The 22,471-nt window shown below is 37.8% G+C and overlaps 1 protein-coding gene across 2 annotated transcripts in view; it reads right to left on the bottom strand.

The window, feature by feature from the left end:
* The window catches only part of LOC311083995 (protein NLRC3-like), a 441,701-nt gene that overhangs the window by 41,261 nt on the left and 377,969 nt on the right, over nucleotides 1-22,471 (bottom strand). For both annotated transcript variants that reach the window (XM_084115780.1, XM_084115781.1), the window contains 5 exons: nucleotides 16,118-16,231; nucleotides 15,814-15,909; nucleotides 13,888-15,615; nucleotides 12,691-12,762; nucleotides 12,018-12,191 (listed from right to left, as the gene is read on the bottom strand). In XM_084115780.1, coding sequence (XP_083971906.1) covers nucleotides 12,018-12,191; nucleotides 12,691-12,762; nucleotides 13,888-15,615; nucleotides 15,814-15,909; nucleotides 16,118-16,231 — 2,184 coding nt within the window. The remainder of the gene's footprint in view (nucleotides 1-12,017; nucleotides 12,192-12,690; nucleotides 12,763-13,887; nucleotides 15,616-15,813; nucleotides 15,910-16,117; nucleotides 16,232-22,471) is intronic.

Raw genomic sequence — 22,471 nt, 5'->3', positions numbered from 1 at the left:
ACCAGTCCTAAGGTCTTTACACTGGCTCCCAGTTAAATTTAGGATTGATTTTAAAGTATTATTACTGGTATATAAATCATTCAATGGCCTAGGACCTAAATACATTGCAGATATGCTCACTGAATATAAACCCAACAGATCACTCAGATCACTAGGATCATATCAGCTAGAAATACCAAGGGTTCACTCAAAGCATGGCGAGTCCGCTTTTAGCTATTATGCCAGCCGCAGCTGGAACCAGCTTCCAGAGGAGATCAGATGTGCTCCTACAATAGTCACATTCAAATCCAGACTCAAAACACATCTGTTTAGCTATGCATTTAATGAATGAGCACTGTGCCAATGTTCGTCCGACTGTTTGTACTGTACTGTATTTTATTTTTTATTTTTCTAAACTGTTTTAATTATTCTTATTTCTTTTTCTTATTTTAATTTCTTCTATGTAAAGCACTTTGAATTGCCACTGTGTATGAAATGTGCTATATAAATAAACTTGCCTTGCCTTGCCTTGCCTATTATGTCAAGAAGATTAGAAACTATTTTACCAGGATTAATACATAAGGATCAGACAGGTTTCATCAAACACAGACAGACTCAAGACAACATTAGGAGGGTTTTACACATAATGAGGCGGGTGGATAAGCAAAAATTAGAGACCTTAGTTTTGAGTTTGGACGCCGAAAAAGCTTTTGATTCAGTGAGGTGGTCCTTTTTATAAAAGGTGCTTGAAAAATTTGGTTTTGATAAATCTGTAATTGAGGTTATCTCAGGGTTATACAATAACCCGACTGCGAGGATCAAAATTAATGGAGACCTCACTGAATCATTCATATTGGAGCGCGGGACTCGACAAGGGTGTTGCATCTCGCCTCTCCTCTTCGCCTTGTTTATCGAACCTTTAAGCCAGTGGATCAGGCAGAGAAAGGACATTACTGGAGTAAGAACAGTAGGAGGGGAGCAAAAATTGGCACTTTTTGCCAGAGGTGGGGGACTCGAGTCACATGACTTGACTCGAGTCTGACTCGAGTCACAATTTTCAGGACTTGCGACTTGCTTGGTTAAAGTATGAAAATGACTTGACTTGACTTTGACTTGAGAACAAGTTACTTGTGACTTGACTTGACTTGAAGTGGAAGACTCGACAATGACTTGAACTTATAATAAACAAACAGCAATAAAATTCATTTAAAAAAAAAATTATTATTGTGACGTCAGCACCACTAATCAGCGTATGTACCTTTAACGCTGCACATTTCAAACCGCGCCAAACATGGCAGACAGTAGTCGAGCTCCACAAATCGTCTCCTTTGGCTATAAGGACTTTGCACTGGACCGTGCCAATAAAAAAAGATTTGCCAGATGCAAAATATGCAACGCAAGAATATCCGACACGACAACCACAACATCTAATTTCATTCGACATTTCAAGAACCACAAGGAAAGGTAAGAAAGTCATCTCTTTATAGTCAGTTTCACTAAGATCTATAACAATTACTAATGTAATGAATTAATATTTTCTGTTTGTCATAATTTGGCCTTGGTTACATATGTTTTTTTCTTAGTCTCATAAATTGATGTATCGCAATTTGACTAGTGGCGTAACGTTAGCCTGAATTTTAATGTTGATGGGCATCTTAAAATGAGCGGGCCACTCTATATTACATGTAGGCTATGATGTCTGTATTAAATGTGCGCATTTTCAAGTGTTTGTGGACTGCGTGTGGAAACTAAAAAACATTGCGCTTATACCATACTGCATGACAGTGGCGTGAGCGTGGCGTTTCTGTTGCGTGTCAGCTGCATGGCGGCTAGCTGCGTGGCGTTTTCTACGTCTTTGCACACCAGAAACGTGTCTGACGAGTCTATGGTCTGACGCCGGCGCTGCTGCTGCTAGGTGACATGATAAGCCTCATTGGTGATATATTTAACATATGGGGAGAGAGTTGTGGAAGGCCTATAGCCAGGCCTGGAGTGGGTAATCGGGAGAATCGGGAGAATTCCCGGTGGGCCGCTTCACTTTTGGGCCGGTCGAGGAATTTTTTATTTTTTTTTTGCATTTCAATGTCACGTACATAGGCTACACACGTTTCGCATTCTGACACCCCAGCGCACAGCCTCTGCATGGGTTGTACCATGTGAGGGAGTTCTCCCCTCCCCTCCTATAGAGTTGGTTGGGTCCATAGTCCGTCTTTTCAAAAACGTTTTCTCAGGTAGGCTACCGCGGCACCGCCCGCGCCTACCGATAGCTGGGCCGGCCCTACCGTAACGCGTCAGGGAGGATGGGAGGAAGAGGCCAGGAGGTATGGAAGCTTTTTTTAAGCCACAGAATAAAACATTTTAAAAGATAATTGCGACTTTTTATCTCACACTTGCGAGTTTACATCTCGCAATTCTGACTTTATTTCTCAGAATTGCGAGATATAAAGTCAAAATTGCATGAAATAAAGTCGCAATTGCGTGTTATAAAGTCAGAATTGCGAGATATAAAGTCAGAATTGCGTGATATAAAGTCGCAATTGTGTGTTATAAAGTCAGAATTGCGAAATATAAATTCAGAATTGTGTGAAATAAAGTCGCAATTGCTTCTTATAAAGTCAGAATTGCAAGATATAAAGTCAGAACTGCGTGAAATAAAGTCGCAATTGCTTATTAAGTCAGAACTGCAAGATATATAGTCAGAATTGTGTGATATAAAGTCGCAATTGTGTGTTATAAATTCAGAATTGTGTGAAATAGTCGCAATTGCTTATAAAGTCAGAACTGCAACATATATAGTCAGAATTGTGTGATATAAAGTCGCAATTGTGTGTTATAAAGTCAGAATTGCGAAATATAAAGTCAGAATTGTGTGAAATAAAGTCGTAATTGCTTCTTATAAAGTCTAAATGAATTATTATTTAACTTTTACATTATTTGTTAACCCATGGTATTAATACAAACTACACAATAGTAAGAGCTGAACTGTTGCTTCATTTATCCAATTTAGAAAAAGTGCTAATTTGGAATTCCACCATGGAAAAAGTGGGCCGGTCTTGGGCCTGAAACTCCCGGGCTGAAAAGTGGCCCCACTCCGGCCCTGCCTATAGCCTACTTAATGTTAAACATAAATATTTTTTTAATTACATTTATATCTGCATTTATGTCCAAATAAAACTTTCAAACATCAAAATGTCATTTATTAATATGTATTCATGTCAAAATGACATACAAACATCTTTTCCTATTCTATTTTCCCCGGAAACGCTTCCAACACGCTTGCGTGTCGCGTGAAATATAGGCGTCGGTTCTATTTCTAGCATGCACGCGTTTTCCGCGCAGCTCGTGCCGCGCCCGAGACGCGCGAGTCACGCAGGCAGTGTGCAAGCTCTAACCTGTTAACATGGGAGCCGAAATAAAAACGGGCACGCCACGCAGCTGAGACGCTCATAAATAAGACGCTTATAAATTCATTTATATTTACAATTGATTTTCCTTAAATTACAGTATTTTAAAAAATGTAAAGAATGTTTGTGCATAGAAAATTTGTTTTAATGTTTACAGTTAATGTTAATGTTTACAGTTTTCCCTGATTGGTTTTGTATTTTTTTTTTTATCCATGCAGATATGATGAATATCTCAAAACCAAGATACACTGCAGCGATCTACAGCAGCCACCCATGTCACAGTTCATTGTGCCCCAGACTACTACATATCCAGTCAACCACCCTCGACAAAAAGCCATTACAGAAGCAATAATATCTGATCTGATCATTAATTGCAACATGCCCCTGTCTATCACTGACAACAAGCACTTCATTCATTTTCTCTCCATTATGGACACAAAATATACTGCAGTGAGCCGCAAAACCATCACCTCAAGACTTGACACTGTGGCGTCTGAGACACAATCAAAACTAATAAGTGAAATGGCCACAGTTGAAAATCTGTCTGTCACTGTGGACATCTGGTCAGACAGAAGAATGAGAGGCTTCCTTGGCGTCACCGCTCACTGGATGAACACTGCAGCAGATGCTATAACGTTGAAATCTCATCTACTAGCTTGCAACCGGTTCAAGGGGTCACATACGGGAGAGAGAATTTGTGAAGCATTTGAACAAATATGTGATCAGTATAAAATCAAACAAAAGATTGATCATATAATTTGTGACAATGCAGCAAATATGAAGAAGGCATTCACCACATGTTTTCCCAGTTCAGCTGAAGCAGATGAGGATGATGATGACTGCCTTGATGATGCAGAACTTTGGAATGCCCTTCCAGTGGATGAGCAGGAGAGGCTGAATGAGACATTGACCTCCAAAAGTCAGCATAGACTACAGTGCTTTGCGCACACACTACAATTGGTTGTTGGTGATGGTCTTAAAGAGACCAGGGCTGTCAGTTTGGCTCTGGCCAAAGCGTCGCGGATCAGTTCTCTGCTCCACACAAGTACTTCTTTTAAGGAGGAATTTGAGAAGGAATTTGGCCAACGCGGAGTTCCTGCTTCTGTTGTTACTCGATGGAATTCGACTTTCCGACAGCTGAAGTCCTTGCTTAGCTGTGACTACCAAACTTTGTGCAAGGTCTTGGATGTTAGAGGGCACAGAGAGACTATTTTCACTCTATGAGAGTGGGCTCAGATTAAAGAACTGGTCAGCATCCTGAAGCCCTTTGCTGATGCCACTGATCTCACTCAGGGAGAGAAAGTTGTAACCATAAGTGCTGTGATTCCCTGTGTTCTCTCCCTCAACAATCACTTGGAAAACCAGAAAGAAGGAACACAGTACTTGGTCAACCTAATCCACAGTCTTCAAAGATCACTGCAAAGAAGATTCAAAGGCAGCTTTGTCAATGTAAAAATGTCTCAGCCAGAGACCAATGAAGGAATCCTGCCATTCTCTGATCCTGTTTATGTCAAAGCAGCTGTTCTTGATCCAGCCTTTGGGGTTATGTGGATAGAGCACGATGTATTGGTTGATGACAAGCTGAAGGAGCAGTTGACCATGGAAGTAAAAAGTAAGTGATAGGCTAATTTTAGAATGAGACCCCATACTTGTAAATATTACATTATTAGTAGTATTTTTTTTTTTTTTTTTACAGAAATTGGAAGTGCTACACAATAAACTATTAAAAGTTTGCAATGTTGACACCCAAGTAATCTCATTCCTAAATGACAATGTTTAAAGTATGATCACAGCAAACATTAAATTCTGCATTGGCACTGCTGCTGGCCCAGAGAGAGCAGTTATCATGCATAAGTATTAAAATTGAAATACAGATACTGTGCAGTTGAAAAACTGTTACAATCATTCAAACCATCACAGAAATACTGAGATAAAAGTTTGTAGTTTGGATATTAAAGTAGCGATTTACTTAGTTACTTACTCAAGTTACTTAAAGTAATTTGATGCTTCAAATAAAATTTCTGTCAGTTACAGGGACTGTCACTTAATGATTCATTCCAGAGATTCTTCAAAAACACTGATTCATCCAGTAATGAAACACGTGAAGCCCTTATGAGTGAGACATCGAATCATTTATTCAGTTTCTGACAGCTTAAAAAATCTTTTAAATTATTTTTTTTTTAAAAGACTACAGCAATGAACATTTTGTCAGAACATTTAGTAAATTACATGACATATATTTGTAAATAATTGTTAGATAATTGTCTATTTAGAAAATAATCATGATTCTCAATGTATCCAGAATCATGCAGCTCTAGAATATTGTGTAGGTTTATTTGTAATTTTACATTTTTATGTTTTAGATCTGATTCTCCAGGAGGCAGAGCATACCAATATGGAACAGACAGGTCATGGAGATGAAGAAGAGCAAATCAAAGGTGATGAAACTGGGCTGTTCTTATACCACAAAAAGCAGAAGAAATCCACTCATTTCAGCCCTGCTGCCCAGCTCAACCATTACCTGGACAATTGTGATGGCCAGAACTGCCTTTTGTTTTGGGGAATGAACAAGGAGAAAATGCCTTCACTGTTCCAAATCGCAATGAGGGTATTAGCTGTGCCTGCTTCAAGCGCACCTGTCGAGCGTGTGTTCAGTCATGGGGGGATTATTATGCGGCCCCATCGTTCACAGCTTAGTGCCATTGTCTTGGCAAACCTTATTTTCTGTAAATGCAACACATTTTAGACCGTTTCAATTAAATTGAATTAGACAGATTGGATTATACATCTTAGACTCGAGTCGATACACCTTAGACTCTAAACGTTTTGTGTAGACAACACAATTTTATTTTATTTTCAGATATTAATGTTAGCACAGTCAGATATGCATATGATTCATATAGCAAATGTATAATGAATAAGATACATAATATATGTATACAAGTTCATCTTTTCTGTGCAAAAATAAATATGTATCGAAAAAATTTACCTCTATTTATTTTAGTACTGTGACTTGACTTGAAACTTATCAGGACTCGACTTGACTTGCTTAGGGTGAACCCTTGACTTGACTTGACTTGCTTAGGGTGAACCCTTGACTTGACTTGACTTGCTTGATTTATCTGAACCGTGACTTGAGAGTTAAGACTTGAGACTTGCTTGGACTTGACCATGTGTGACTTGCCCCCACCTCTGCTTTTTGCTGATGATTTACTATTAACTATATCTTACCCCACACAGGTTGTTCCTAAAATCATTAAACTACTACTAGACTATGGCTCTTTTTCAGGGTACAAGGTTAATGTAAATAAAACACAGGTATTAACTCTGAACTATGCCCCTCCAGAAGAAGTCAAGGATAGGTATAAATGGAAATGGGAGGCAGACAGTATCGGATATTTAGGGGTGGTACTGCACCGAGACTTCACTAAAATGTTTGAAGCTAATTATGGCCCTCTGAATATAGCAATAAAATCGGATATACAAAGATGGAATACCATTCCTTTTTTGGACTTACATTCTAGGATTGATTCAATAAGATTAAATATTCTCCCCCGAATGCTCTACATATTCCAGTGTTTACCAATTTTCATACCTCAAAAACAATTTGTAGAATGGGATAGAATGCTGTCAAAATATATTTGGAAAGGGAAAAAATCCAGAGTTAAGTATAAAACCTTACAATTGAAGAAAGATAAAGGAGGTCGTGGTCTCCCTTGTCTACGAGAATATTATTGTGCGGCACAGTTAAGACCATTAATATGTTTATGTTCTTCATATTACACCGCAGGATGGAAGGACGTTGAGGGGAAAACTATTGAAGCAATACCAGTTGAAGCTTTATTAGCAGATATCAAACTGCAGAATAAGACTAATTTATCAGACAAACCCATTTCTCATGTAATGATAGCAGCTTGGAATGAAGCAATTAAGATTTGTGGTTTGGAAGACACTTCAAAAATCCTAAAATGGTGTGCATACGATTCAGATTTTACCCCGAATCAGCATGAAGACAGATTTAAGAATTGGATTCTAAAAGGACTGACTGATTATCACTCATTTGTCCACAAGGGGGCACTCCAATCTTTTGAATCCCTGCAAAGAAAACATGGTCTAGACTCTTCTGACTTCTTTAGGTATCTTCAGATCAGGCACTATTTTAATCAGGAACTGAAAGTGAATTTAAATGACCTCGGATTTGTGGGTACATTTATATCATTAGCTACAAACTCAGGAGCACACAATAAAATTATATCTAGGTTATACAATAGCATCCTGCGGTGTAAAAAAGACAACACTCATTATGTTAAAGAGAAGTGGGAAAAAGAGGGTAAATTGATAATCACTGAGGAATGTTAGGAACATATATGCGAGATACAATTGGGGGGGGGGGGGGCTAACCATTTCCACATTTTTTGGGACTGCAAAGTTATCTCTCAGTATTGGTCCAGAATTCTTGAGCATATACAGAATATTTTTGCATTTGTTTTTCCATTTGCTTTTGATACCTTATATCTCAGTAATATATCATCGGATAAACTGGACTCGAAGGACAAGAAATTTCTGTACATCTTATTGGCAGCAAGTAAAAAGGCTTTAACGAGGAGATGGCTTAAACCAGAACCACCAACAACTGAGGACTGGATAAACATTGTGTACGAGATCTACATAATGGAAAACATGTCCTTTTCACTCAAAGTGCAGAGGGACACTTTCAATAAGATGTGGTCCAAGTGGACGGAATATGTTAAACCGGTTAGATCTGATTTTCTGTAAACACTGCTGCTTCTTACTAATTGTGCAATGATTTAAAAGTTTAAATGAACAACATAAATAATATGGATGTAATTTGGTTTCCCCACCACCCGCACTTGAGTTCTGTAGTTCTTATGTTAAAAAGTTAAAAATGGTAAAGCAATGTAATGTACTTCATATGCCCAACAATATGTAAAATTCAACATGCTTTTCCAATAAAAGATAATAAAAAAAAATATATATATATATAGAAAAATAGTAAAAGAAGAGGTTAATGTAATGAACAATAAAGAGTCATGAAACCCCCCTCTTTCAGCTCAAGTCTACCTCACAATCATTCTGTAAAATCCTCTTAAATGTGTGTGTGCGGCTGTGAGTAGGGGTGTGACGATTAGTATATAACCGTGAGACCGACGGTTATAGTTGAACACCGTCATTACAAATCTATAACCGCCAAAACCGTGTTAATAAAATATTTTTTACAAACATTTTTTATCATAGAGAATGTTTAAATACTAATTAAAAACAATTGTTAACAGTCTGTTATTAATGGTCTACGTCGTTTCCAACTGTATTTGATTCTTTGCCAAGTAGGCTACCCCTTGACCGACCGCCAATCATTTGAGATAGAAATAAAAGCTATGATATAGTGATGTGCCATCATTATGAGATTTATTAAACAAATGAAAAACATTTGCAATAATAAACATTAGCAATGAACATTTGCAATCGGGAGACATGGTTTTTACCACTTCATTAAGTTTTGTTTTGTAAATCGTCAGACATGATTTTTACCACTTCATTAAGTTTTGCTTTGTAGAAATCCTTTCTTTAAAGCGAATTTCGTTTTGTACAAATTGTATCTTAATTTTAATAAATTATTCGTCAACCAATTGCATGTATTTAATAATTAAAAAGCAAATTGGAGACAATATAATAACCATGACATTGAGGCTCCGATGTGCCGCGTTCACTTGCATTGCATTGTGAAGTTGAACTAGAGCGCATCTCATCGTAAATGAATGAAACTCAGCGTAGGCCTATGCCTCATACATTAGCATTAAATATCTTTGCTGCATCCTTTCTAGAACAGACAAGAGCTTTCTTACGGCGCGCATCAGCAGAGCATTGCATCGTCCATAGACCGCAAAACAATCAGCGGATGGCGGGCGGGTGCAGCTTTGAAATCTGGTCAAAAAACGTTGGTGCGGATGATGAGTTTTGTGATGCGGTTGCGGATGAACTAATACCCCATCCGCGTATCTCTATTGATAACAACATTGAACACTAAACAAATATTACTTTTATTCAAACTAAGTTGTCCTATAACAGACGAACGTCGCAACCCCCCCCCCGCGGTTATGTTACGAACCGTCACATTTGACTCACGTCATAACCGTCATCACCAATTCTGAAACCGGCACACCCCTAGCTGTGAGAAGAAGAGAGGGAGTGTGTGTGGCAGAGCAAGACAGGAGAGAGAGAGGGACGAGCAACAGTCATCTGTCAGTGGCCCATGCCGGCTCTCACTACATATCAGGGAGAAACTGGAGGATTTTACAGCGGACAGTTCAATTCCTACCAAATCATTGAACACAATCTGTATTTTCCCTTTAACAGTATAGATGTTTATATACATTCACTATAAATGCATCTATATAATCATTTTCTTATACAAATGTCATAAAAAACGGTTGCGTAGATCACAAATCTACGTCCCTTCAGGACAGATAGTGACAGAGAAGATAGATATTCTCGTAGCTCTCCACAGAAAACGGATTGTTACACACACACAGTTTGATTGTGTCTGTAGTTTCTGGCCAACCAAACGCCCGCAGCGAGTCTCGCCCTGACAGCATCACGGGGGAAGCCTGCAACACCCTAAACTCTTGCACCATGGACACCAACACTTGCGACCCATGAACGCCTCTCTAAACTACTGCGTGATTTTGCAGTCTGAAGTGTCGGTCATAGAAAAACACCATGTGCTGTCATGAAAAAGAGAAATGTCTTCTCATAGGATAAGAACCTCCAGCCTCATTAATAATACAGACACTGACGTGTCATCGATGTACTATGGTGGTTCTCAATGTCATAATCTGTGACATTGACATGAGGTAGACTTTAAACCTGGAGAAAAATCTCTACAGTCTCCAGTTTCCCCCTAAAATTAAAATGAATGGACTGTGTTAATCCTGACTGTGCTGAGATTGAATGTGTTTAAAGTAAAGGGTGTTAAATGTATATCACAATGTCAAAGTGTCAGAGATGGGAAGTAACGAAGTACAAATACTTTCTTACTGTACTCAAGTAGATTTTTCAGATATTTTTACTTTACTATTTATTTTTGTGCCGACATTTTACTTTTACTCCTTACATTTTTAACACGAATATCGGTACTTTCCACTACAAGACGACTCGACAGATTCAACGGCATTCATTCGCAGCAAATCATTGCGGCTTGATGGCGGTAACGTTAGCACATAGTAGTATGGACGGCGACATTATTGAAAATGAAGAAAACGGAGATCCCAGAGATTCGGCAGACAAGCAGCAAGACATTCCCAATCATCCTTTGAGGTTTACATTTGTTCACTTGCGGTCTCTTTCTCCCTGTCCGTCCCAGACACACACACACGTTTTTTCACTCACTCACTGTACTACACACAATTACGTTATGACACGTTACGCATTACAGAAGGTCTGTATACCCTTGTTGCTCCCTAGTTCTTGAAGGGATTCAGGACAAATCCATGCACGTCTACAGATTTGAGAGCATACATCACTTGCCCATTTTTCTTTTGCTGGATGTCTATTGTCTATTTGCATATCAAAAAAGATTTTTTTTTAATACAATGCACATTGAACTTTTATAGCACTTCAATTGTAAAAATTGTGAGCCTGACATATTACATTTATTTTTATTAGCACTCTATGTTCAAAGATTTACTAGCTGTCAGTTCATTTCTTATACGCTGCTGCCATCTAGTCGTTGTTAGTTGTAACTCTAAAAGTATGGGGAACTTCTTAATTAATGTCTGTTTAATAAATCATATTTTATCCGTTCCAGAAGCCACATTTAAGAACACACACATACATGTAGATTCCTTTAAATGTTAAGGGGAAGATTAAAAAAGAGAAACTGGATCTGTGAATTCTCACAGAATCACAACTGAATTAATATCTTGCTACTCAGTTAGAATCTTATTAACCTGGAGTCCCAGTCTCTGTCACAATAATCATATATGTAATGTTTTAGGCCTATTGGCAGACATCCGTTTAAAATGTAGGCAGTGGCATATAAAGAACCTTTTTTCCATATCCACTTAAGTTTCTAGTAACTCTAGTAACATTTGTGTGATCCAGGTAGCTTTGCATAAAAAATGGTTGTCATTCACAAGGCTACTTTTACTTTTATACTTTTAAGTAAATTTACAAGCCTGTACTTTGTTACTTTTACTTGAGTAAAGAAGTTAATTCAGTACTTCTACTTTTACCAGAGTATTTTTTAACACAAGTATCTGTACTTCTACTTGAGTACGGGAAGTGAGTACTTTTGCCATCTCTGCAAAGTGTGTTTTTCAGTGTGACTATCAGAACTGCAGAATCACCTTAATGAGGAGCAGCTCATGTGTTCAATCATTTACAGATCAAACACATGAACTCACAGCAGCAGGAGAAATAGTGCAAATGCTTTAAAAATATTAATTCTCTTACATCCTATGAACAGATGTAAAAATAATTTGATGAATTTGATCATGTTTTAATAGCTTGGCTTGTAATTAATGAAATAATTATTTCCCTGCATTTTATTCCATTTTGATTATACTTTATGAATTCACAGTGACAGTTTCATGTGAGAGTCACGTATGATCTTACCACAGTATCTCCAGTTTACAGTGAGGATTCACCAGTACAACAGAGAGCAGCTTCACTCCTGAATCTCCTAGTTTATTCATCGACAGACACAGTTTTCTCAGGTGTGAGGGGTTTGATCTCAGAGCTGAAGCCAGAGCAGCACAACCTTCATCTGTGACACCACACTCCCTCAACCTGTAGAGAACAATGACACACTCTTCACTCTCAGATCAAAACAGAAATCTTTGTTTTTCTTAATTGTGTTTATAATTTGTGTAATATCTATTTTTGTAAACAATGAATTCAATATATCAGTAAGTTTAACTGTTATTCTAAGAGATTACGTCTCTATGTGAGGGAGAAAGATTATATAAAACTGATAAAATGAAATACATTGAAAACATCAGTTTTTTCACTAAATATAAATGTATTAACATTTAAATTACATTTAAATTAATATAAAAAGTCTACATATAAATGTTTATATACATAAATTATAAATGCATATATTTTAAAATACATTTCTCACACATATATCATAAAAAAAGGTTAAGTAGATTACAAATCAGGTCAGATAGGTGGAGGGTTTAAAAGCTGAAGTGTGACTCATATTTTTTGTTAAACCATTAATTTATAATGTTTAAGTAAGAACTGTTATGTTTCAACAGTGATGCTTGTTCTCAGTGTCACTTACTCAGTGTATCTAGTTGCTGTAACCACAGGCATCAGCTTCTGAAGAACTTCATCGGCTGTGTTCTGTGTGACACTAATTGAAAATAAAAAATAAACAAGTTAATTATTCATGCCAACAATAATAATAATAATAATAACAATCATAATAATTAATATCATAAGTAAATAATACATTATACCTTCCTAAATACCCTCAAATATGTTTTTTTAATTAAACACTGCTTTACAGAGGACATGTGAAAAAGTTGTTTTAGTATCTATATCTGTAGAAGCCTCGTATTCAGCCATCACAGATTTGTTTTTTTCTTTTTCTTGTCAATGTTGCTGTGGCAGGTCTATTAGTCTGCATTTACACCACAACACTATTTGGACATATCAGATTTGTTTGTCCTGTCCGTTGCTGTGGTTATCACCATGGCGACATTTAACTTTTTTTAAAGAAAAAGTCTTTTTGTACCTGCATCAGCAAATTATTCGTAAAAAATTAAGCACGAGTTTGTTTGCTTGTTACTTGTTTATTTACCTACTTGTTTATTTAATAATTTACTTAGTTTTATTGTCACAGGAAATGATGCGCACAAAATGTGAATCATTATCCATCATTTTGCAAGCAACTGCTGATAAAGTAAAATGATTTTGAGACTTAATCTAATTTATTTTCTTAATACTTCTCTTGTGGCCCCTAGTGAAAAAAATGCATATTTACATGAATCAAGAAGTGTTTTGTGTTCAACAAGTTGTCTTTGAAATGAGAAGTAAGCTAATCTAATCTTTATCCTCACAGCGCGTCAGTTATGCGGTGATGCGCTATGAAATTATTGCGGGGCAAATTAACTGTAATATTAATGATAAAAGTAGCCTAATAATAATAATAACAGTAATGTAATATGCCCTGATTGATTGAAAAACACAAAGGATATACTTGATGCATCGTTCAAAATGAGCTGATTTAAGGAAACAAAATTAAGTGTCTTCAAAACATCCTTCAAACTGAGACAGCCTTCAGAGGCGCTTGATGACGTAGCAGTCGAGATATGCAGACTTACTAGGACACAGCCATGGTTTGAGAAACACCCGCAAATTATGTACAATATCCCAGAAATCAATCTGTGTCCCATGATTTAAACACCTCTGATCTCTTAGTTTCTTTTTGTTCATAATTTTTTAGACTGTAATGATTGAACTCAGTGTTACTTACTGATTATTTCTGTCTCCAATTAATCTCTTCAGGTCAAACCTCTGCAGTGTCTCCTCTGAGGACAACAACACAAACACTAAAGCTGACCACTGAGACGAGGAGAGTTTCACATCAAGTAATCCTCCAGAGCTCGTATGAGGTTCAGCTTCGTTCACTAGTGAAAGATCACCCAGTTCATTCAGACAGTGAAACAGATTGATGTATTTATCTGGAGAGGGATTCTCACTGATCTTTTCTTTAATATAGTCAACTGTTCTCTCATTGTTGTGAGAGCTGTTTGCTGTCTGTGTCTTTAGTCCTTGTAAGAGACTCTGATTAGACTTCACTGACAGACCCAGAAGGAAACGAAGGAAAAGGTCCAGATGCCCATTTTTACTGTCTAAAGCCTCATCCACAGCTCTCTGATGGAGATCAGATAGTGAAACTTTGTCTCCATTAGTTGGTTTGGTAATCTGGTCAAACACATTGATGTTATTGTTGATAAAGGAGAGATGCACATATAGAGCTGCTAGATGTTCCTGAATGCTCAGATGAACAAAGCAGAAGACTTTCCCCTGATACAAGCCCAACTCCTCTCTTAAGATCTGAGTGCACAATCCTGAGTAAACTGATGCTTCTGTCTCATCAATGCCACACTCTCTCAGGTCTTCCTCATAGAAGATCAGGTGGCCTTTCACAAGCTGCTGGAAAGCCAGTTTCCCCAGTTTGACAATCATGTCTTCATCTTTCACTTTCTTCTCATAGTCCTTCTCATGTTTGATGTTGGTCTGAATGAGCAGGAAGTGTGTGTACATTTGAGTGAGAGTCTTGGGAATCTCTCCTCTCTCTGCTTCACTCAACATCTTCTCTAGAACAGTGGCTGAGATCCAGCAGAACACTGGGATGTGGCACATAATAAAGAGGCTCCTTGAGGACTTCAGGTGTGTGATGATCCTGTCAGCCAGACTCTGATCCTTGATTCTCTTCCTGAAGTATTCCTCCTTCTGTGTGTCACTGAAGCCTCGTACCTCTGTCACTCGATGGACACACTCAGAGGGGACGAGATCCGCTGCTGCTGGTCTGGAGGTGATCCAGATGAGAGCAGAGGGAAGCAGATTCCCCACAATGAGGTTCGTCAGCAGCTCGTCCACTGAGGCTGATTCAGATATATTACACAGTTTCACTTCGCTCTGAAAATCCAGAGTCAGACGACACTCATCCAGACCATCAAAGATGAACAACACTTTATACTCATCACTGGATATTTCCATTTCTTTTGTTTCGGGGAAAAAACGATGAAGAAGATCTGAAAGACTGAGTGTTTTGTCCTTCATCAAGTTTAGCTCTCTGAAAGCAAGTGGAAATATGAGCTGGACGTCCTGATTCTCTTTCCCTTCAGCCCAGTCCAGGATGAACTTCTGCACAGAGACTGTTTTCCCAATGCCAGCGACTCCCTTTGTTAGCACAGTTCTGATGGGTTTGTCTTGTCCACGTAAAGGTCTAAAGATGTCACTGCATTTAATCAGCGTGTCCTCGGTTTCTGCTCTCCTGGACTGTGTCTCAATCTGTCTCACCTCATGCTCATTATTGATCTCTCCACTTTCACTCTCTGTGATGTAGAGCTCTGTGTAGATCTCATTCAGGAGTGTTGGGTTTCCCTGCTTTGATATTCCCTCAAACAAACACTCAAACTTCTTTCTCAGATTTGATCTCAATGTGTTGAGGACTTCAGCAGGTTTAGAGTGATTGCTGTAAGATTAAAATACCACATTATTACACAAGTTAGAGAAGTAAATAGCCATACATTTTTCAAAACTATTTATGGGACACAGAACATCATTAGGTTTCTGAAATGTGTTAATCATTAATCATGTGTTTGAGTGATTTGTGATGTGAATTGCAGCACCTAAAATTAAACAACGACAACAAAAAAGTCCTGCATTTTACCTGAAACCAGGATACATATTTTCATTAAAGTCTTGTGGTTGAATCACAGGCTTGTACACAGTTTTGTTTTTAACTGGTCTGGATAGAAGGTTTGACCTTAAATCAGAATGAAGAGGGTTAAAAATCAGACACACTGATATTGATGTAATTGTGTCATTAACTGAGTTAACAGACCAAGCGCACAATGATAATCATTAATAGTGACTGAAACTAGCAAGATTGTAACTTTACTCATCACTGCTGTATATTAATAATTTCATAAAAATCAAATACAATAAGCACATCTTTTATAGAAGTGATATACCTGAGATCAGACTGTTTGTCTCCACTCTTAAAGTTTTGTGGCTCCTCCATAGAGAAGTTACTCTTCATAGACACACAGCTGGACTCTGGGTTTGAGTTCTTCTGCTGGACTGAACTGGTTTCAAAACGAAGTAAAATATAAAGAATACAGACTTATAAAACACATAAATGTTGTGTACTTTTGCTTTAATGTCTGTAACTGTTTTGCACTGTGTTTCAAACTTTGATTACAATTATTTTGATATAACTCACTGGTTTGCAAATGTTAAGCATGATTCAACAATTATACCAAAGCGACTGAGAAAATTGGTAATATTAGGAATTAGGAATTCAAAACAAACCAATTGAAATCAACTATAGAATTATAGAATGATTCAACTCAGGTGAACATCAACCATGATCACATGACTCTTTTCTCAAAGGCACAATGGAGGACGAAGGCTCAACCAACTAAAGAGACCAATGTTTTGCTGACCTTTAAAGATAAACCACCTTAGGCCATCCTTAAAAATATTCTTGTTTGCCGTAACCCGACCGACCCTGTCAATTTAGTACCGACCCAATTATTTATTTATTTTCCCTTTTAGTCCGACCGACTTGCCGGTTGTAAACTTGCGTTAAGACTGACCGATTTTTTTTTAAACTCTTCAAACAACTAATACAAATGCAATAAAATAATATTAGTTATTAAGTATTGTGACTAGAAATTGCTTAGACCTACATACAAACATAAGCTACGTTCTTTCTTTTAAATAAAAACCCGTGGCGCGTCATCTACATTTACACCATTGGTTTACGCATGTCACACTACGCCCTGCAGGCTAAGTTCGCTTCGTTTCATTCACTGTCAATGGTTCGCGCTTGGTAATGATGGCTGCGGCTTTACTCTAAAGATTATTTCATTTTTATATGTTGTTGAATATGATTTATTAAAAAAATAACATGTGAGAGCGTGTTATAGGCTGTATGTCATGTTATATAGTCAGATATGACGACGTTACTGCAACACGCATCGCCACAGATGAGAAGCTGAGCATCAACGTGCTATCGCAAATCAGAGTGAAAGTAAGTCGCAGACGCTTAACACACGATCATCTTCATTAAATGTAAAGAAACGAAATGATCTTACCAGGGCTGTTTCCGCTTTCTCTTATTGCGGGCTTTGATTCAGAAATTTTAGCTGATGATCAATAAAATAATGTATCTCATAACTGTTGCTTTCGGTGACGTGCACTCCATTAAATCTGCATATAGCGGGAATTGAAGATCGGATTTATATCCGCAAAAAAACAACAACACACATTTAGCCTATGTAACCAGGGGCTCGTTCTTCGTACGTTGCTTATTACATCCGAGATCAAATGACACATCCAAGATGATATCATCGTGCTAATCATGATCCGGCTAATTGGGTTCTTCGAACTCACCTGTTGTTTATGATTAGTATCGCAGGATTGAGTTATCTGAGATAACTGCGCGTTCATGCGCTGGTTTAAAAGGGGATATGTATCGATCGTAGAAACATTGATCAGCAACGCTGCTATTGGCTGCTCTGCGTGGCCAAAGAGCGCGCACAGTTTTTCTCCTCAGCAGAGCAAGATAGTCGAAGTTTATTCGGAATTTTAATGTTTAATCAAAACGCCAGGGAACACAAAGTCTGCAAAAGCCAGGAGAGAGGGCTGGCAAAAAGTAGCAGACAATTTAAATCCGTTAGAAGTGGCCATGTTAGATGTTTTTATCACTTATTAGCCTTATTTGTATTTTAATAATTGCATAATTAGGCTACTTTGTTCATTGTAATGTCAGAGTCACCACACTAGAACATGGGAACAAATAAAAGTGAAGTACAAAAATATTCTACATAGCCTAATGGTAATTTTTAGTTATATTATAGTCTCTTCTCTTCTATAAAAGGCACTGTTAAATAAATGGTTGTCTGTTTATAAAAGCAACCAAGAAAAAGGCTGAAAAAAAGAAAAGATCTTAGTAGCCTACACTGTAAAATAATTGTAAAAATATTGCTGCATTAAATGAAGGCTGTATAGTCATTTCAACTGTTATTTTAATGTTTAATCAAAACGCCAGGGAACACAAAGTCTGCAAAAGCCAGGAGAGAGGGCTGGCAAAAAGTAGCAGACAATTTAAATCCGTTAGAAGTGGCCATGTTAGATGTTTTTATCACTTATTAGCCTTATTTGTATTTTAATAATTGCATAATTAGGCTACTTTGTTCATTGTAATGTCAGAGTCACCACACTAGAACATGGGAACAAATAAAAGTGAAGTACAAAAATATTCTACATAGCCTAATGGTAATTTTTAGTTATATTATAGTCTCTTCTCTTCTATAAAAGGCACTGTTAAATAAATGGTTGTCTGTTTATAAAAGCAACCAAGAAAAAGGCTGAAAAAAAAGAAAAGATCTTAGTAGCCTACACTGTAAAATAATTGTAAAAATATTGCTGCATTAAATGAAGGCTGTATAGTCATTTCAACTGTTAAATCTTGAGTAATGATGAATTGCTTTGACTTGTGAAAGTGAAAACTGATAAACTTATGTTAATGTAAAAATATTTTGCCATGAGTTATTGATCACATTTTCCCGAGTGTAGCTCATTGTAATGACATTGTGTTTTCCTCTTTTGTGCACTTTTACATAATACACCAACACTTGTATCTGTTCCCAAGAAAGTGGTGGCTGAAATATGTGCTGTAAGTGGACATTTTCTAACTTTCCAAAGGAAAGAAAGTATAAGACTTTGTAATGTCTATTTGTTTCCATTGCACTGGACAGTGAATAAACCCTCTCAGATAACTGTCATATGGAGGAACTAGCCTACCTGCAAGTGCATAAAGAACTTCACTTAATTTATACTTGTATGCTTTATGGCTGCAGTATAAGTTGCAGGATTCCACATCTACAGAAAGGCCTACAGAAGAGTCTGCACAGACAGAGGAGACATAGGCCTATAGGAGGGCAGTGTATAGCCAACTTTTCCTTTTTATTTGCTGCATGAGGCATGTGTCTAATATCTCTTGTTGCAGGCACTTGACCACTGGCTTTTCTTTACAAAGAACAACTGAAATAAAACTCAAGGAACTAAGCATATTTGTCTTTTATTAAACATTTAATGATTTTTTTTTTTTTTTTTGCAATGTTGTGTAATATGGCACATGCAACAATGTCACAGGCCCTGTCAGGTCTGCAACCCTCAGACTTTTCAGACTCTGAAATCTTCTCTTTAGTTAGCTGAAGTTCATTTCATTGTGCCCTTGTCCTGGCTAGAGCTGCATTGTAACTGGTTTGGGTCAGGGAATGGGGTCATAAAACACCTGTCTGCAGGAACATGTCATAATCACCTATGAAAAAATGCAGTTCTGTTAGGATCAATAAGTGTATGTAATACAGTGAGCTTGATATTTAATTGTGGAACTTTCCTTACCACTTTCAAATAATGTGCAGGAATGTGAATCTCTGAAAATTCTTAAGTCATGCACAGATCCTGGCATTTTTGCTTTCACATTTGTGATTATGGATTATGGACTATTTAAGATTTTAGTCAACTGCCTTTTTTTTATTTGATATAATATTATTAATCTGGAATATTAAGAATCCCAATTGTAACTGGGCTGCACATTTACATTGTGAACCCCCTTTCTGTTCACATAATCCCCCTTTCTGTTCACATAATCCCCTTCATTTAGGCCTCGATGGCAGCCTATAGTCTATGGTACCAATCACGTTAGTGAAGCCTGAGTGACATACTGTAATCGGCATGGTCATGATTGTATGATCTTCATAAAAAATTATGATAGCCAAAAAAAAAAATTGCTTTAAAAAAAAACTGCTTTACAACATGGTCTTAAGTGGCTTGGAAATGCCAAAAAAACAAAAAAAAAACAAAAAAAAACTGTTTTTTAAAACTAAAAGCGCCAGGTAAACTCCAAATGACACGACAGACAGCACTTTCCATCAAGTTCTCCGCATCTCCAATAGTGTAAAGGAAAGAGCCACTCGCAAATAATCTTAGGGCAATGCAAACAGTTTGTGCTGTATTTAAAGCCAGACTCCGACAAGTCGAAAATAAATGTGCGTTTCCAACAATTTAATAATGTAAACGATAATCTCACGAGTCAGGAGAAAAAAAATACATCTCAGAAAGTGCACTATCGCGCTGCGCTGGACTTCCCGTATCAGCTCCGCTTGCCGCGATCTAATCCTGTTTACATGAAATAAGCCTGCTCCCGAGCAGGTTTAAGATTGCGCAGCTGTTGCTATGACAGCAAGTCCAGGATGAGCTTCGAAGAACCAAACGATCCAAGATCATGCCAAATCGTCAACAATCAAATCCAGCTAACTGAGTTAGCGACGTACGAAGAACGAGCCCCAGGTGTAAATGGAATCGTTTTGATAAATCAGATTGCAATCCGATCTGAGAAAACGCATGAAGTGGCCTGGTGTAAACAGCCCCTAGACATCGGTGAAAAATGTTCTCTCCCCCCCGACCCCGATTTTTTTTTTTTTATAAAAAAAATATACTTTTTTATATTATTTTTTATATACAGGGTGGGCCATTTATATGAATACACCGTAATAACATGGGAATGGTTGGTGATATTAAAGTCCTGTTTGTGGCACATTAGTATATGTCATGGTCACCACCCATCTTGAGGAGTTTGCCCCCTCACATATACTAATGTGCCACAAACAGGACTTTAATATCACCAACCATTCCCATGTTATTACGGTGTATCCATATAAATGGCCCACCCTGTATATAAAAAAAATATAGACCTACCTACCGACCCTTTTTTTCTTTTTTTTTGCTGTTACTGCAAACCAAAATATTTTTAAGGATGGCCTTACTGTACTCTTGTAACAGTGCTCTTGCTGTGAAACATCAATGTTCTGACCAGACACCGTGAAGCTTTCAACAAATCTGAACCCATATTTATCAAGCCTCTGAGAATTACTCACAAGAACACTGCTAAGAATGGACTTAAGAGTAAAACAATTCTTGGCTCAAAGCTGCACTTAAAAGTAAGTTATCAAGCATCTCAGTCGTAGTTTAAGTGAAGTGTAGGACTAAATCTTAAAGGAGCATTTCACCCATGGGAACATTGATCTTCATTGAAAGTGGGTCATATATGTAGTCGAAATGTAAAATAAATTTTGAATTTGGTGCCTTCTTGACCGAGGAAAGAAAGAAAGTAACTTCAGGACGCATGAAAGACAACAACTCCCACAATGCACCACATTGCACAGCTGCGCAAGCCACTCCCACTAATCCAGAACAGCAGCATATGAATCACTCATCCGTCCATAAGGCTAGCTACCACCGGAGCTTGAAATTCATTTCACACAAAATGTCTAACGTTAGTTAGTTGGCGAACTCATTAGTGAATTACTCCTCATTTGTATTTCTTTCGAAATGGTGAATTATTGCATGGTAACGTTACCGGGATGTTCAGTCAGATGCGGTGCGAAACTAGGATGGTTCACAACACAAACGTCCGTGTCCTCGTCTGATTCAGTGATTTCGTCCAGGAGAAATTGGCATCGTTTAAATTCTTTGCAGCAGACGGACTCTATCTCTGTGTTCGTAGTTGCATAGTGAGATCACCGGCGCCACCAGTCCGCCCCCAGCTCGAGCCAGTCTGGGCTTCTCGTCCGCGACAGGCAGGTCTTCTGCCTCGGCTGCTCTTCGCTATGCGGCTCGTAAAGATGGCCACAAACACCTGATTCGAGCATCAGACTTCCGAAATCCTCTTCTTCTACATCATATTGAGTAACGTTACCCTCCGCTATTGTCATATCTTCACAGCTGGCTCCACAGTGCCTGTTAGCTTAGCTTCCAAACAAGATGGAGGATATTGCTTTTAGTTTCTGCAAGTGAAGTCCCACCCACTGATCTGTAATAGGCCTGTAGCATGAGCGGGTCCCGCCCCCTGGAATAATGAGGAGCTAGTGTTTGTAGTCTCTACACTTTTCAATGAAATGTGACTTCCTGCTTATTATGACGCAAAACGATGATTTTTACGTCATAATAAGCAGGAAGTAAAACACTTAAATCCTTATTTCTCCCATCTCAGGGAAAAATGAACGAAAAATCCACGTTTATTATAATATATGACTGGGTTTCTAACAATACAAAGCTTAATGCAAATGGGTGAAGTGTCCCTTTAAAGGGATACTTCAGGATTTAGCATTAAGCTTTGTATTAGTAGAAAACCTGTAGTATTTTCGAATTACCATGCTTTCCACCCTCATATCCCCCTGAGACGAGAAATTTATGTATTTTTTGTCTGGAAAAAATCCTCCGATGACGCAAAAATCGTCATTTTGCGTCATCGG

This window comes from Abramis brama, assembly GCF_963993115.1.
Source record: "Abramis brama genome assembly, chromosome: 5".
NCBI lineage: Eukaryota > Metazoa > Chordata > Actinopteri > Cypriniformes > Leuciscidae > Abramis > Abramis brama.
The sequence above is the reverse complement of the archived record's forward strand: the minus strand, read 5'-3'. Positions and strand labels throughout refer to the sequence as shown.